At 38.9% G+C, this 17,551-nt stretch overlaps 1 protein-coding gene across 1 annotated transcript in view; it reads left to right on the top strand.

Annotated features, from left to right (window-relative positions):
* The window catches only part of LOC118421825 (myomegalin-like), a 60,843-nt gene that overhangs the window by 17,422 nt on the left and 25,870 nt on the right, over nt 1-17,551 (top strand). The window contains exons 3-13 of the mRNA XM_035829327.1: nt 512-579; nt 10,510-10,611; nt 11,188-11,264; nt 11,851-11,974; nt 12,379-12,545; nt 13,024-13,086; nt 13,556-13,624; nt 14,432-14,591; nt 14,950-15,012; nt 15,530-15,625; nt 17,279-17,320. Coding sequence (XP_035685220.1) covers nt 512-579; nt 10,510-10,611; nt 11,188-11,264; nt 11,851-11,974; nt 12,379-12,545; nt 13,024-13,086; nt 13,556-13,624; nt 14,432-14,591; nt 14,950-15,012; nt 15,530-15,625; nt 17,279-17,320 — 1,031 coding nt within the window. The remainder of the gene's footprint in view (nt 1-511; nt 580-10,509; nt 10,612-11,187; nt 11,265-11,850; nt 11,975-12,378; nt 12,546-13,023; nt 13,087-13,555; nt 13,625-14,431; nt 14,592-14,949; nt 15,013-15,529; nt 15,626-17,278; nt 17,321-17,551) is intronic.

Below are 17,551 nucleotides of genomic sequence, written 5' to 3'. Positions count from 1 at the left end.
AAAAAATAATTATCATTCAGTCATTTTGACAGACAAAATCGGCTTGTTTGATTCGAAAAGATTAAAATTAAATTTGGTGGTTGAATAAATTTTTTTTGGTCAAAATTCAGTCTCACCCTCGCTGAGGACTGGGGCAAATCCTATTGCATGAGGGCCAGTCCCAGATGCTACATACTCTAATCTCACTGCTTCAGAACATAAATCCACTGTTGTGATGTCCTTAATCCACTTTACCATGGTCTAATCCACTAGCATTAAACTGATAGAATAATTTCGCTTCAATTCTATGTCTTATAATTCAAGTCACGTAGACGTTGTGACAAATGTGTTCCATCAACGGCTTAGGTTTTATGATTTGTCCCAATGAGATGAAGCGTTTAGATGCACACAATCTTTTGATGAAACATAGTCACATTCATCCTCGGAGCACTGACTCAATTGGGCTTTTACCATGAACAGACACAGATACGTTATCGGGTTGTTGACCTTTCCATAATGTCTTACCGTGCAGCGTTGCGGAACGTAAGCAGCGGACGCATGTCACCTGTCCGACCCCGCACCATGAGAGACTACGAAGAGGTAAGCGCATATCTAAAGTGTGTGAAGGAGAATGAGATCAGGGCTCAAAAGACTATTTTCTGCATACCTGCACTGTTGCGGGTAACAATAAAACATTGAAAATTACCTGCACCAGACAAATTTTACCTGTGCCACTATGAATTTAGGAAGTGTGGTTCATATTAAAGTGTTTTTTTCTTTTATACATATAGGTGGTAAATGCAGCTAATACCAATCCACCTACATCATAGGACATTTATGTATGAAACCCAGTACATTGGTGCAGGTCACCAGTCCTGAAATACCTGCACAGCTCCAATTTTACCTGCACTAACATATGCAGGTGGTATTTTGAGCCCTGACGTATCTTAAGTGTGTGAAGGAGAATGAGATGAAGGCCTGAGTGCGTGCATGTGCAAAACACTCTACCTTTGATAAAAGCCTATACATATAGATTGAAGTTCTGGGCCTTACCATTAGCATAACTCTTGTGACAAAGATTCTTTCATGATGTTTGTCAGTTACTGACCAAAAATTTGATTCAAATTCAATCAAAATTATGAGATTGAACTAGAAGTAATAGCTCAAGTAAAATTCTCTCTGCATTTTTTAGCAGTTTGCGGTGATTGTTTTGAAGTTTTCAATTATGTTGTAAGGATTTAGCTATTTCAAACTGATGACATGCAGGTATACAAGCTTTAGTGAGTGAGGTTGCCTCCAGCTGTTAGAATGTTCAGATTGACCTTGTCTAGTCAACATAAGACCTTGGCATTCATAATACCTTTTCAAGAACAGATGAGTAAAAGAAGCTCTGCACAAAGGAACAATTGTGTATTCATTTCTCTACCAGTATAATTTTCTCCACCCACATATGTATTCAATTCCTAGAAGGATCCTAGAATGCCTTTCCCCTCCAACCTATGTATAATGCTGTCAGACTGCCAAGGTTAACCTGGAGTCAGCAGTATTGGGCCTTGTGGAGAAAGAAGGCCAGTCTTGACTTTGACCTCTAGCCACAGTGTTCCAAAAGGACGTTGATTTGCATACCTATAGGTCAGAGGTTTGTCACGATTTTACTGGTGGAATCTGCTTGGAAAAATGCTTGTTTGACCTCCGGTGATTTGGCTGGTCGCTTGGGCAGGTTTGACTGTAGTTCAACTGACTGAGATTATATGTAGACTTGTTGATGTAGTTCAGAAAAGTATGAATAACAGAAACAGTTTCTAAGTAAATGCGGTTGAGGCTGGCGTATGATTTTTTGAGGAGTTCTTTTGAATATTTCTCTCCAAAGTCAAAACCCTTCTCTCCAAAGTCTAATGAAGATCTGATCAAACAAACAAACAAACAAGTCTAATCCTAGACGAAAGTACTCTTGAGACAGTGTAAAACAAACAGACTTACAAGTTACATTGCCAGATATGCCAGATATGGAGTTGGGTGTTCCAAACTTTTTCTGATCCCCACCAAGACTTTGCCCTTTTCTGACCATCTTATAAGTGGAAACTCCACCCTACTTCTTGTCTATTAGATTTTGCTGGCAAAATGTCATCATGATTGATATCAATACTATTGCTGTTTTGAGAGATCATAAATTATCACCCAGAAGAGCAATTTATTTTATAGATGTGATTGGCTATTGACGACCAACAACAATTGTTGTGATATTAGAAATTTTAATGCAACAGTTCTGTATATTATTTGTAAGCACAGTGATCAGTGATGCTGCTGATGTGTTGACAGTGTGAGATCCTGTCACTATAGTGAAGACACAGTGTCCACAGAGCATCTGTTTGCTTTGTGGTCCTGAGCCACTAGTTCTCTGTGTACCAATTCCAGCTGGAATTTCTAAGTGGCCACAAATTGACACAATCAGATTAAAAATGTTGCACCTACGTTATTCAAAAACCAAATGCGAAGATTGGAAAACAGATATGATTTTGCTGTGATGACTAAAATAAAAATTGAACCCTCATAAAAAGTCATATACATGATGCATTTTGTATTTCTGTTTCTCTTTGCATGAGGAAACTTTTGACTTGGTGTTAAGTTTAGACAGCTCATTTGTGATATACAGTTCATATTTATGCTATTCTGATACACACTGGTCCATATCACATGCATGATAACAAATCCCTGCATTACAGAGAAGGTCTGCAATGGTAACAGGTCATGGCTGGGTCAAACACATGATCAAACACGTTTACAAACAGGCAGACGACTCCTGTCCCTGAAGGCTTAACATTTCCCATCTGCTTTCATAAGTTATGGTCTTCAAAATGAAGTTAGTAAGTAGTGATTGTCAATTTCAATGTGCTTGAAAGTGCCTCATACAAATCGAGGGTTAATATTACTATTGTCTAGCTCGACCAGCTTTGATTTTATCACTATAGGAATTATTAGTGTTATAGCTGCACTTATGGTTCAGCAAGGTCAGAATGATGTCTCGCGTCCGTCCTCGTCTCATATTTGGTACCTGCGTGTTTACTCCTGCCACCGTCACTGTCCATAAGCAGAAATATGTGACGTGGTGGCACAGGGTTATATTTGGCAACAAGAGGGCCATGGAGGGCTGTACCACTTTTCAGGGGTAGGCACGGTGTGAAAATATTTTTAGATTGTCTCACATGAATTGCTGTTGAGAACATTTCCTTCATATATGAAAAGATGTCAAATATATAATTGTTTTAGATTGTTTCTACAAGGATAAGTTATTGTTTCATGCTGATGAGTATGGTTTTAGTCACATAGCTTGTACCAATCTCCCCCGCATTTGAGAATCTGCATGTGTGAGATCCCATATCCCAATATTGGAGTCGACACCACAGAGAGTACCAATGTTACCCTTGTGATTCGATGGTGTCACGTCCTTAACGTGTGAGATGTCATAGTTAGTTTACTACCCTGTATATTGTGCTACCACTGTGTTTAAGTTAGTTAGTTGTTACTAGAGGGATATTCTGCATTCCCTTTGGATGTCTGGGTATCTTCATGGCGATACAGCCCTCCTGCCACGGAGCAGTGTGTGCCTGTAAGGTAAGTGGTCTGCCCCCCTCCCCATCTTTGGCCTTCTCTCCATAATAACAGTACAGCACGTAAAACTGTCATCGGAAGTCAATTATGAACTGAAAACAACAATCATAGATAGAAAACAATTGTGAGTGTAGAAATTCCCAAACTGTTGGTAGTATTGCCTTTGATGTTTCTATTATGTATTACTATAAAGGTCAGATTTATTTATACATAGATAATATAGTGGTTGAGTTTCTGTGTATTACATGTCAGTCAGATGTTTAAGGGATTATTTGAAATTTTGAATATTCGATAATTGTCATGGTATTTTGATTGGATATAATTTCAATTTGGAATAATGGTAGTCACATTGGTTTATGTAGTTGCTTGCAATAAACTATAAAGGATATCCCTCTATGGTTCCTTCTATTTCTGACTGTCTTGCAATATGTTTTGATAGTGTTACTGTAGACAGAGCGTATAGGGATACTTAGTAGTAGTGTGGATAGAGTTAGCAGCTGTGCTACAAGTAGTTCAGTTTCCGTTGCAGGGAAGAGGGGAGATATAAAAGTAGGAAACAACAACATTACTGCTGGCATTTACAGTCTGTGATTTGGATCTCTCGGTGACCTTTCAATTCAAGATGGCAAGCCCCAAAACAAGGAAGCAGAAGAACCAACTTTGTTCCATCTGTGAGGTTAGTCGATACTAAGTTGATACCAACATATTATTGGCCATCTTTTACCAATTAAGCACCGCTTTACCAGGAAAAGCAGCAGTGTTGTTACCAGTAACAGGACATAAAACATTCATATCCCGGATGTTTTCCGCTATGATGGACGGTTTTATGGATTTTTAAGGCAGCTCATTGTCTTCTAACCTCATAGGTGAATCTGCGTAATGCGGAACTAAAGCATGTTTGCCACTCAATTCTCAACTGACAGGACCTATACATAGCGTTTTATCTGACAGTAATAATACATTTGGCCTTTGCTCTAACTTCTAAGTGGATAAAACTGTTTATCTTGAATGATGGAAGCTGCAATATTTCCCTTTTATGTAGGTGTAATATAATAGGAGATTGATTATATTTTGAATGTGTAATGTCATGTAGTGTAGACATTCTATCTGATACTTGAAGCTTGATATTACATTGTATGAATCAATTTGGCCAGCAAAATCGACAGTCGCTTAAATCGTTATTTTATTCTGATAAAGATGCTTACTACCTATTGTCATGATTTTAAAGAGTAGACTGTTGGCCAGCAAAATCTTGTATGTATTGAGTGCAATATTTACTATACACAGACCTGAAAGGGGCTGTATTTTGCCTTTGGCTGAAAATTGATAAAGGATAAGGATAAACAGATGTATGCTTGTCAAGCCAGCATGCACAGATGGTCAGTATTATATACTACATATTTGTAATGATACACTGATCATAATATTACCATATTCTGACTATACATGTATAGACTATACATGTATGTAAAGTAGACTATATATATTCTCAAAATCAACTAATTTTCAAAGGTGACTGTTAGTAAAACATATTGTCTTAGCAATCTTTAGATCATTAGGTTATTGCACTAAAATTACCTATGTGTATACAGACTTTAAACTCTTACTAGTCTTAGCAAGTCATAGCTGGTCAGTTCAGTTATGTGACCCTCTCAACCCGAGGCCGTGAGGGGAGGGTTGCAGTTTCATACAGACGTGATTCAAACTGGGCTTGTTAGACAGCGACACTAGATGATTGCCTTTCAGTATTTTTGCGGCATAATCTGACCATGAACTGAATAAGGTGATTTTTCTTCTGAACATCATTTGAATTGTCTTTGGAGAAGACTATTGGAAGGTCTGAATATGTAGGCAGGCGCTCTGATAAAATTGCAGGTAGAATCACAGCAGAGAGAGTCAGATTCAGATTGCCAAATCTGCTAGATCACAATACTGTATCTACACTTAGTCTAACATAATATGTTTCTGAAATTCATCACAGTGGATATTAAGTACAAATCACATGGGACTGGTCATACAGTAGAAACTGCTTAATTGCACACCCCGTTTACCAGTGCATTCTGTGCAATTATCCGAATGGTGCAACAAAGCGAAGTTATTAAGTTGGACCGCACCACCGCGGGAATGTGGAACTTTGTGCAATTAACTGTGCGATTATCCGTTGTGCAATTAACTGGCTTTTACTGTACATGTAAATAAATGTTATTATCTTTGACATAGCTGCCCCTGTAGTAGTCTGGTGTGGTAGTGGTTAGCACAGTGTCATCAGTGTTGACACAGTTGACAGTGGACAGAGCATGTTGGTATTGGGTTGTCTATGTACATGGTGATGTTGACTGAGATGCACCTACTACTGGGGTTAGTGTTGTGGCATCTGTATTTGATATATGTACAGTATGGCCTTTATTCCATACATGTACATACAAACTAGTCTTTCAACTATGATATGTTTGAACTGTGATAAACCTTGTCAAAATGTTTCAAGAAAATTGATCTTTGTGACAGAATAGTCTGTATTTGATATATGTACAGTATGGCCTTTATTCCATACCAGACTTTGCATTGCTCAGTGTTCAAACTATGATGTACTTAGCACTGAAAACGCATGAAAACATTGTTCAAAAGAGGCAAGAAAAATTGACCTTGGTGTTGTGGCATCTGTATTTGACATACTGTATGTACAGTATAGCCTTTATTCCTTTCCAGATTGTTACAATTATGATGCACTTGATGCTGGAAATACATAAAAAACCTTGTTAAAATGTTTAAAGAAAATTGATCTTAGTGACAGAATGATGTTGTGGCGTATGTATTTGATATATTTACAGAATGGCATAACAGACTTTGCAGTGCTCAGTGTCAGAAATACCATGTACTTACATTGTTGTGTAGTGCTAGAAATATTGTCCAAAAGATTCAAGAAAATTACTTTTAGTCATGTGACATTAGTATTTTGATATTTGTATAGTATGGCATTTATTCTGTACCAGACTTTGCAGTGCTTAGTTTGAAAGATACCATGTAGTATTATATCCATAGCACTAGAATGCATGAAGACATTGTCCAAAAGATTCAGGCTAACTGACCTGCCAAGGCCATGACTGAGCGAGCTGTAATTATTGTGCATTTCAAAGGTCATCTCTGTGATAAATTCCCCCACTGCCTCCTGTTATCAGTAGCACCTTTGTATTATAGTTTATGCTCAGTTCTTGAATGCCTTCCAAAAAGTGCTGAGCTCAGACTCAAGAGAGTGAGACAAGAGAGTCAGACTGCAGTAGTTTAGAGGATGTTCAAATGTGTTGCCAGTACCATGACTGGAACAAATCAAAATTTCATGCTTGTTGTTAATCTTGTCTTCTATTAAAGACCAGACAATTGTCTCCCATCTAGTTGCATGTAATATGGATACCCTCCTCAGTGCATCATCCCATACCATGACATGTTTAGCAGGCTACGAACATAGACAGTGGAGAAACCAGATTTTTATGGACCATTAATTTGGCTAGTGGGGCGGAACCTCATGAAAGAGTGGGGAGCTGCAATGACTCAATGTAAATCTAGGCCTGCATATGTCACTGCTTGGCATTTCTTGATACAATATTAATATTGATTTGACAAATACTGTTATTCATAATCATAGCAGTTATACCTAGCCTGGGTACCATCCGGGTAGCAGGTCGCTCGCATGTTTGCTACTACTGGGGAACTGTACATTCAAACCTTTTGGTAGTGATGTCAGTTAATGAGCGAATTAAGGAATGGGTTTTTATAGCGCTCGTTCAATATGACAACAGGCCTTCCTGCAAGCGGACAGTGGGTGTTTGGGGTGTTGGAGTGCCTGTTCGAGCGAGCGCTTAAACTCATTCCTTTATTCGCTCATGTGTAAGAACCAGTCACTGCCCTCATCCAAAATTTGGATGATTCCAGATGTTAGAGATGTCAAAGTTGACAGAATAACAGATAAGCGACTTTACATAGTGTATAATAAATGCCGGAGCGAGCTACTATTCTGATGGTACCCAGGCTATGTTATACCTGTAGCTGTAAGGGCTACTACAAAAGAGAGACGGCAATACGGAAGTGCTTTTCATAGGGGAAAATGTGTGATGTTATCTTTATAGCAAGGCCATAACCTTATCTGGAATGGATCCAGGAATTAATTGTTTATGGCTTGATATATATGTACACAGAAACATATGATATTCTTACCAGTTATTCAGCTTTCTTCTAACTCAAAATCTAGAGGTGTTATAGAATACCCACAAGTTTTCTGTACCATGTAACATTCCAGACGTAATGAAATATTCTAAACTTTACATACTCTCTCCATATATATATATATGTTTATAGATGTGATCTTCTTATCAATTACTCAGCTATCTTAGGGACCTTCAGTCTGAAAATGTTTTAAAGTATCTGGAGGTTTTCTGCAGAATGTTAGCACTCCAGACATAATCAAATATTCCTTGACTTTTTGTCTGTCCAATGTTGTTATCAAATTCTTTGTAAGAATTGAGTAGAAACATTTTCTATTGAAGGTATATTGCAAGTAGGATTGACTTTATCCAAGATGAAATGTCTGGCACCGGGTATCACACTATCCATTTAAGAAGAAATGCCCATGAGAACCATCCTCGGTGCACTTCTATTATTGCTAATCAATAACTGTATATATGGTGTGACAAGCTGGCGTTGAGGGATGCTGTAATCCTGTATAGGGGACAGCAACATAATTTGTCAACATCACCCAAGGTCAGAACAGCTATACGGTTTCCTGGCAAATAGCCAGGTATGTAACTATGTATTATTTATCGGAATATCCGTTTTCACACATGCAAGGCTAGTAAGACAACAAGTATCTTTCGTAACGCTTGATCTATACAATAGCTGCAGCTGTGTTTCTACCTGTGTGTTAAATAACTTTGAGGTTTAGCAAAACAATTGCCTCTTTTGTGAGCAGTTCTTGGATCTGTTCTTTTACAGTGATATATGATATACCAGTGGATAATATTCAAATGTTATACAACAAAATATGAACTTACAACTTGGGATCTGTAGAAAATGTTTGTTTTTTGATTGAAGAAAAATTAAAAAAATTGAAATTATATTTGAAGTAAGTGCAGCACTTGACATTTAAAAAAAAAAGATTTTGTTTATGTGATTGTTTCAGTTCAGTTTATTTATTTAACCAGGCAAGTATTGTAAGAACATAACATTTATCTGTTGGCTGAAGTCAGCTCTTTTTACTTGCAAATTGCAAAGTGGTGTAAATTAGGTCTTATCATCAGTAGAGCAAAGTGTGAAATCACCATTAAGTAAGGCCATTATCAGAATTACAGGGAGATTAGTACCTTGTGCCTAGTCATTTTAACCCTGGCTGGTCCCATGGGACAACAGGTACAACATTTCACAGAACACAAATTCAATTTTCCGCCATGATTCACCAGTTGATTATGTTTGTTTGCTCTGGGACTGTAAATTAGCCTCGAAAAGTGCCCTAAAATTCAATTAGTTTGTCCTCTGGAGACCTGGATTACTTAATCCATCTGCTAAACATGGCTGGGAACCATTGCCATTTCAGATTGTGATTCAGAGAACCATATAAAGTACATGTACAGTTTGCACATGCCTTTTGATGGTGAAAGTATGACTTGATGGTGTAAAGAGAGAAATGTTGTATTGAATTTTTTAAAGATAATCTGCTCAAATGGCTGGATTGAAGTTTTTTTATACTTGTCAAAAAAGCAGGATTTTAAAAGCTTTCTTAACAACATTACTATAAAGTGGGCAGGTGACAAGATAACATATTGTTCTTTGAATAGTTGATTCGTGAATAAAACGTTATGACACGAACAACATTAACGGCTCAAATTAGACGCAAAGAGTGTGATCTAAGCAAATTTATAAAATTAGAGATGCACAGAATATAAACTTGTCCCTCCAAATCTGCATTCATGACCACATCTGCATGATAGGTCCACCTGGCCATTATGGCCACTTTTTTATGGTCCCTCAGATTATTTTACCCATCATCCGAAGTATGAAGAGTCCTGTCTACAGCTGACCATTTTCTTACAGTCTTCAGTCCTTTTAGTGGTTATTTACCACATACATTTGACTACATCTCAAGAATTTTTCAAGTAAAGCATCATACATGAAAGTGAAAGTAATGGGGTCACCCAATCCAGTGACCTCTGCATCAGCTTTTACTTTTAGCCCCCAGTCCAATCACATCGACCCACAGCCTGGTACTGGATTAATTTCATTCACTCAGACTGAATTAGCAAATTGAAATTCTCCCAGTGCTGAGTCCCTTCCTGTAGGCACAGCTTGTAGTTCCATACCAGACATGCTGTAATGCAGTTAGGGTACTGCTAAGATGTGTTCCAGGGAGGTACAATACATTCGTTGTTCTAGATCTACTTTGAAAATCATACTTTTACGGTTGTTTTGTTTCTCTTGTTTGCCTGTTTTCTGGATTTTTTAAATGTGGATATGCTAGAAGGTGCTGGCGTTTTCGGCTTTGCAAAAATGCATAGTTCTTTGTGTTCGAAGTCTAGCAGGGAAAAGTCAGGAATATGTCTGGAGGAGAAGTCTAGCCTTTCTAACTCTTGGCTTTCACTTTAAGTTGGCTGTTACCTTACTGCTTGCTAGTTACTATGTATATTTCTGTGTGTGAGTTGATTGTAAACCCTTTCACTATTTCAGGTTATCCAAGTGGTATTTGGAATTAAAGATCCAGCTTGGAAGTTAGACTGTGTCACTGACCGTTTCCAAAATCATATCCAGTTGCTCGAGTAACTACTTTTTGGCGTATCTTATTACATGGATGTCTGGAAAAGACTGACTGACAGAGAGAGAGAGATTACCTGGATGTCTAACCTACATCAACTTAAAGCATATTTGTTGTTTGTTTTGCAGCAAATAGCAGAACTGAAGAAAGAAAACTTCAGCCTGAAGCTGCGCATCTATTTCATGGAAGAGCGCATGCAGCACGGAGAAGAGGAGGACATTGAGAAAACTGTGAGTAAAGCGCTAAACGTTAGATATGGTACTGTCGGAAACCAATGATACACAATCATGTGAAAGCCTTGCTCTTTTCTGCATCTGTATACAGCTTGTGTAGCCACTATTCATTATAACACACCTGCTCTGCTGGTAGCGGCACAGCAGCAGCTGGTTATACTACCCCAAACAACCTGTCACATCCAACTTTTTCATATCTCTAGTGATGATGCTCCTACTGTACTTTGTGGCAATGAAGTCTGCCCTATAATAGTTTTAGGGAAAAACACATTTTGAACATAGCAATCCCAGGTTGATAGCTCTGGTACCTGCAGGCATGATTATCATTTGTGAGCTGGGTTGTAATGATAGTTGGTACATCTATCAGTTTATTCATCATTTTGTACATAATGCTTAGTTTGGACATATGCTATTTCTGCAAACAAAGTTTTTGAAGCTTTTTTGCAGCATTGTTAAAGAATGAATGATAGAAAATTGCTTATTTGTCCATGAGTGGCCCAAGTTTGTGGTTCACAGATAAGTCCTTGTTGTGTGTACAATTTTTCCTTCTTTGACTTTGTTAATTTCTTACAGAACATTGAGCTGAAGGTTGAAGTTGAAAGTTTGAAAAAAGAGCTACACGACAAACAGGAGCTTCTAGTTAAAGCATCGTAAGTAAAAACCTTTCCTCTGATTGTAGTTTTACTTGCTATTGTCCTGCAGGCGATCAACATTTACATCACTCAGTTGCATCTGTCTTTGATGTAAACATTGTCAGCAATTGTGATTGATCCATGGTTATTTTGGCTTTATAGCTTAGTTTCATTTGTGCCGTTTTATGTTTAAGAAAAAAATGTTATGACATGTACTTGTGATTGATCTGTCTTTCTCTTGACTCAAATACGCAATTGCATGGTTGAACATTGGAAAACTGCAAATGGTCAGGACCTATACCTGAATCTCTATAGCTGGTTCCAGCCTTAATGTGAATGTTGTTTTTTAACTGCACTTTCCAGACAAGCAGTAGAAACGCTCACAGTGCAGATCCTGTACATGGGTACCTGAATCTTTATAATTGTACCTAAACATGTTTTAGGTTCCCAGCCCTAATGTACAACCTTGTAATGCCCGTTCCAGACAAGCAGTAGAAACGCTCGCAGGGCAGATCCTGTATGTGTGTTCATGAACTATACACCTGTACCTTATATTTTAGGTTTAAAGCCCTAATGTACCTGTTATATTAATTGTAAATTCCAGACAAGCAGTAGAAACGCTCGCAGCGCAGAACGATGCAGCGGTGCAGCAGGTTCGGCAGGACCATGGCAGGGAGCTGCAGCAGCTGCGCCACCAGTATGAGTCCAGACTCACCTCTGCTCAGGAGGTATATATAGCCAACTTTCATGTTTTTTTCGATGTCAATAAAATGATACGTACCGACATCTAAGGTCTCTGTAACTTTCAGTGGATATTAACCTCAGTAAGAACTATCCACAGCAAAGAATTTGATGTTCAATGGTATTTGTTCCAAAGATATGTGTCTTCAAAAATGTTTCATCTTCTCTGTGGCCTCTCCACCTGTTCTTGGGCAGCTATTTTCAAACTTCTCTGGTCTGCAATTCTTCTGTAAATTGCTAGGTGGGGTTAATGGCATGAGGGTATATAGAATGTAGGGAATATAAAGCTGCTGTCCCAGGCTTGGAAAAGGATTAGTGAGTTGTGACATTTTTCTGCTGCCATGACACATTTCAAAGAGCATTGTTTTTTTTTTTTCATGTCCACATTCAGGAGAACACTCTTCAGAAAAGAGTTGATGAGGAAACGGAAGGCAAGATCCTTGACCTTGAAGCTGCTAACCAGGAACTTCAGAACAAGCTGCGCGACCTTGAGAAAGTCAAACAGGACAAGAAGAACCTGCAGGACTCGTCTAAGGAAGCTCTCCAAGATAAGAACAGGTGAGAGGAAGTAGACTTAAGCACAACCTCTAAGCTGGGCCAATTGTGGAAGAGAAACGTTGAAAAGAAAAGAAACAGCATTGTCTTTGTTTGATACTGAATGAAATGAAATCACAATGAAATAGTATTGGAATACTTATCTTTTTTTGTTTGTTCAATCATCATTCGTGCACCTTAAAAAAAGATCCAACTTTTGCCCTAAAGGTCCATCAACGCATACTGGGAATTTGGGCCGCATTACATTTTAAGGCTGTAACTGTAAATGCTCTTAATTTCAAACCTTCAAAGTAGCGAGGTTCAAGAATAGGCTGAATGCCATATTGCCACTTGATGGTAAAATCAGAAAGTGAAAAAGCTGTTCTCTGTGATTAAATGTAGTATTTCTAAATTTTTATGCTAGCATAGGTGACCCAGCTATTCCAAAGGAAAACAAACTTTTGTGGAAGAGAAATAGGTACTAAGACTGTTGTGTTTTCAGTTTACCCCATGCTCAGTCAGACACAGAAGACTGTTGTTCATGTTCCCATCATAACGACAGGGAGTAAGTAGTTAAACTTTTGTTACATCAGCATTTAAGCATGATCTCTGCAGGACTGAATGCTCAAAGCTTAAGGCATTTACCTTGCATGCATCTTAAGGAGATATGGAAAAGGAGGTAAAGGTCTCTAAGCATGCCTTGTCTGCATCTCGATTGTAAAATCGAGACTTGAAATACCACCTGCATATGCAGGTAAAATTGGAGTTGTGCAGGTGCTTCTGATGTCTACCAGCACTAGCCAATGAACTATGTAGTTGTTTCAAAATATGCTTTACACAGTTCATAGTTATAATTTCCAAAATAGCGAGATACAGACAAAGCATGTGTTACACTGTTACGGTGGCGATACAGGTGAAGGTGGTATGGGTGATATACGTCAATGTCTTTCTGCACCGTGCACTGTTTTTTATTGTCTGCTCTCTTCTCTCCCTTCTTTTTTGTTTGTTTGTTTATTTGTTTTTTGCCATGGCAGCTCTTGCAACTGTGTAGACAGAAGCTTTACCCCGAAAAATACCGACACAGATCCCAGAACGTTGTTATGGTGAGCCCCTCGCACTGGCGAGTAGTGTGTAGTCACTGGGGTGTGGATGTTGGCACACTCACACATGTACATGTACTGTCTAACATTTTGAACTGGTGGGCAACCTTCCAGACTAACTACACTCTTTAGTCTTGAGGATTGGTAGGGTAGGCTACTCCAGGAAAGAAGTAGAACTACTGACAGTGGATGAAATAGCATTCTGGAAACAATCCTTCCTGCATGACCATTTTCTGGATGTGTGTTTCCAACAATTGCTGTTTCATTCAACTGCACGTGTTGTTTTTTTGGAGAACATTCTTCAGCACAATCTGCATCTTTTGTGGTACCACTGACTAGCATGTTATACTACAGACATGGACGTTGGTCTCAGAAGGAGTTTGGTGTTTTCTTTCTCGCTAACTCCAAGATTAACAGTGTTTGAAAGGTTTTCTTTCTTTGTTTGAGGAAAGTTGTAATGGTGCAGGCATGCAACCATAGCTGGTAGGGCTGTTTACCAAAACATAACATGAGGTACAGGTACAGAGGTTTAGGTGCTGGTCTAGACCTGTGAGTCTCTTTATGAACAGTGCTAGACTGTTGGTTCATTGATATTACAGTGTTTTGGACCTGTACTTAAATGCTTTTCACAGTACTGTACTAGTACATTTTGTATAGGCAACCCTTGACCTCCCTGAAAGACTACTCTCAATACAAAACTCACTACAGGTGTTGGTGGTCACTTTCCTTCAATGTTTTATTCTACAAGATCGTCTAATACAGATCCAAGCCTTTAGTGAACTGTTGTTTGTCGCCCCCCTCCCACCCCAGGGTGATTGACCAGTTGAACCACGCCCTGCGCACCAAGGACCAACTCATCCAGCAGCTGAACCAGGACAAGGCTGACCTTGTGGCCGAGAAAGTCAAACCTCTCGAAGCTCAAGTTCAGAACCTGACTCAGGAGCTCAGGGTCAAGGAGGGAAACATGCAGGTATGGCAGGGTCTTAGAAACAGGGGAAGAGTAAAGGAAGGAAAGAGAATCACAGAAATATGAAAATGAAGGATGAAAGGATGTTTCTTATTCTTTAATATGGTGGACAGACCAGAAAGGATAGTGAGAGATAGGGAATCATATCCAGTTGACCAATTGCTATTTTGCATATCTTATGGCACAGATGTCTAACCTTCATCGATGTAGAGATAGGAAATGTTTTACACAGGAAATTTCTGAACTTAAGAGAACCCGCAAAAAACTCAGTGCAAGCGCTGACATAGATAAAAATGTAGCATGTTGAAAAGACCAGCTTGATTAAGCCTTTCTTTATTTGTTCTCCCTCTCAAATCTGCAGGATGACATTAACAGATATCAGCAGCAAGTGGAGGTCAGCAAAAAGAACAATCAGGAAATCCAGGTAAGATAAATGGACAAGTTAGTGATACTGAAGTAGATTATTATTAACACAGCCACTTACATACAAGATACACATGTCAACATCCCCTAGGCAACTGTTTAGATCCACCCTGATCGCTCGGAGGTCTACATAAATCCCCACAATACTTCCTGACATTGAGTTTTGGTCACTTGAGGAGCGCACGTGGGTCACGGAAGCAATTCTATTAGAGAAACTGTGCTCCTTCGGCCAATTTTAAGTCCCAGAGAAGTCGCAGCGCGATTGCCATCCATGGAAAGTGCGGACAGTACAGTTACTTGTCATACATGACTATCAACATTTGCCAAAACTTAACAGTTTTTTCCATGACTCAAAATTGGTCAACTGGATAATGAGAGATAGATTAAAATAAACCTCAAGTTTGTACAGTACAACATGTAATAGACTTGTAATGTCTGGGTAAGAAGATGATAGCAGTTGAAATATGCACACCCAGCTCGTTCTTTGTAAACATGAACACATTTGCTTTGTTCATCAGGCCCTTCTTGAGGACCAGCAGAGGAAGCTGGATGAGTATGAGATCGCGGCTGGCCAGATGACCCGCGATCACGACAAGAAGGAGAAGGAAATCAAGGTAATCAGAAACTCTTCAAATGTCGACAAGTGGTAACGTTTACCAACAAATCCTTAAAAGTGATATACAGTCAAACCTGTATTAGCGGCCACCTTTGCATAACGGCCACCTGCCCATAGTGGCTCCTTTTTGTCGGTCCCTTGGATTCGTAATGATTAAGAGATAGGCTTAGCGGCCACCTGTCCAACGCGGCCACGGCCACACGATTTCCGGTCCCGCAGGTACAAAAACACTGCCGATTACGGCCACGCGGACCGCTGGTCTATGTTTCGGCACGCGTTCGGCCATATGCAGCGGCCGTATCGTCACCCTACGCCGGATTTAAAAACCTCTGTGATCTATTTTCAAAACAAAACTTCGTAAACTGGCGCTACCCATACCCGCTGACAAACGAGGTCATATAAGGTTAATAGGCGACACCAATATTACGGAGGTAAATTGTGTTAAAGTTACGTTCTAATACACTATCGCTTAGGTTAATTTACATCACAAAACTTTCTAAATAAATTGTTACAAAGACAAAATGATATGAACTTCAGACTATGGTGCATTTTATTCTTACATTTATTAAGAGATAAGTCTAAAATGACGAGACTTTTCTTGTGAGTACCACATTAGCATAATGGGCGAACCTGACGTGTGAACACCAGCGGGAACACACGGACGGCGAAGTATCAAAGGATACAAGACGAAAGATCAAAGAAATATGACGATACCGGTCTCTTCAGACAATATCAATTGTAGAACATTCAAAATTTTTTATAGCTTTTGTTTTCTTAATACATATAGTGTAAAAATCATTGCAGTACATGTACAGTGCTGTATTATGTGAATATAAATCAGTGGGTGCTAAAACCATGTGTAACTTTTTGCTTGTGGTCAATTAATTAGCATATTCTCTATAGTGGCCACCTCTCTATAGTGGCCAATTTTGACCAGTCCCTTGAGTGGCCGCTATAGACAGGTTTGACTGTAAACCCATGAAAATGTAATCAAATTTCACTTAAAATTTCATACCAAAAGATAATAAAAAAACAAATACACTGGGTAGGTATGTCAGTCCCTTTGCAAATATATTTTTGCATCATTTGTGAGGTTTTTGTCACTCTCTTCTGTCATGTCATGTCCCTTGTTTGCTGTGCTAAAAGCTTTCATCATTGCAGTGGTGCTTTTTGCAGTGTTTTGACTTGTAGCAATAGATTTATTCTGTAATAACTTTTAGTTGGTTTTTGCTTGATGTATGTCAGCATCAAACCGTTCACGTACATTATTTTAACCATAAAGAGTTCCATGTAACCATATGATCATGATAACATCATTGCTCATGACTTATTTACAGTGTTCACTCTTGTTTGCTTACTGATCTATGAAGATGTGTTCCATGAGGTATTTAATTACCTACTTGCAGCTTCATTATTGTATTTTTTCACTCTCCAAATCTTTCATTCTATTCCAAATTTCCAACGAAAATCTATCTGATTCAGATTAAGATTGGCAGTATGTTACCTGGTAAAATGAAATGAATTCATCAAAATGTGCCAAAGAATTGGTCAACACTTAACCCATGGAACACTTCTTCAGAGGTCACCTGTGTGCTGTGTTTGCCACTAACACCCCCTCCCAATCCCGTACCCCCCTCCCACTACCCCACAGGAGTTAGAGAAGCTTGTGTTGGAGGCTGAGGATGAGAATGAGGTAAATTAGAACCACTCCCTGTCTAACAATCATGACCTAACACTTACCCACTAATAGTACATCCTCAATCATCCACAAGTAGGGTTGTATGCTGTAAAGTTGTTGAGGTACTGGTACGGTGTAAGGTCTTTAAGAAAATAGCTGATACCATTGGTATCGGAAAGGGCATACGAGAGGTAGATCCTATCTCAAGGATAGTTAGCTACATGAGTAACTTGACAATAATGCCCA

Source organism: Branchiostoma floridae, chromosome 8 (genome assembly GCF_000003815.2).
Source record: "Branchiostoma floridae strain S238N-H82 chromosome 8, Bfl_VNyyK, whole genome shotgun sequence".
Lineage (NCBI taxonomy): Eukaryota > Metazoa > Chordata > Leptocardii > Amphioxiformes > Branchiostomatidae > Branchiostoma > Branchiostoma floridae.
Note: the sequence above shows the minus strand (reverse complement) of the source record. Positions and strands in the feature narration are given on the sequence as shown.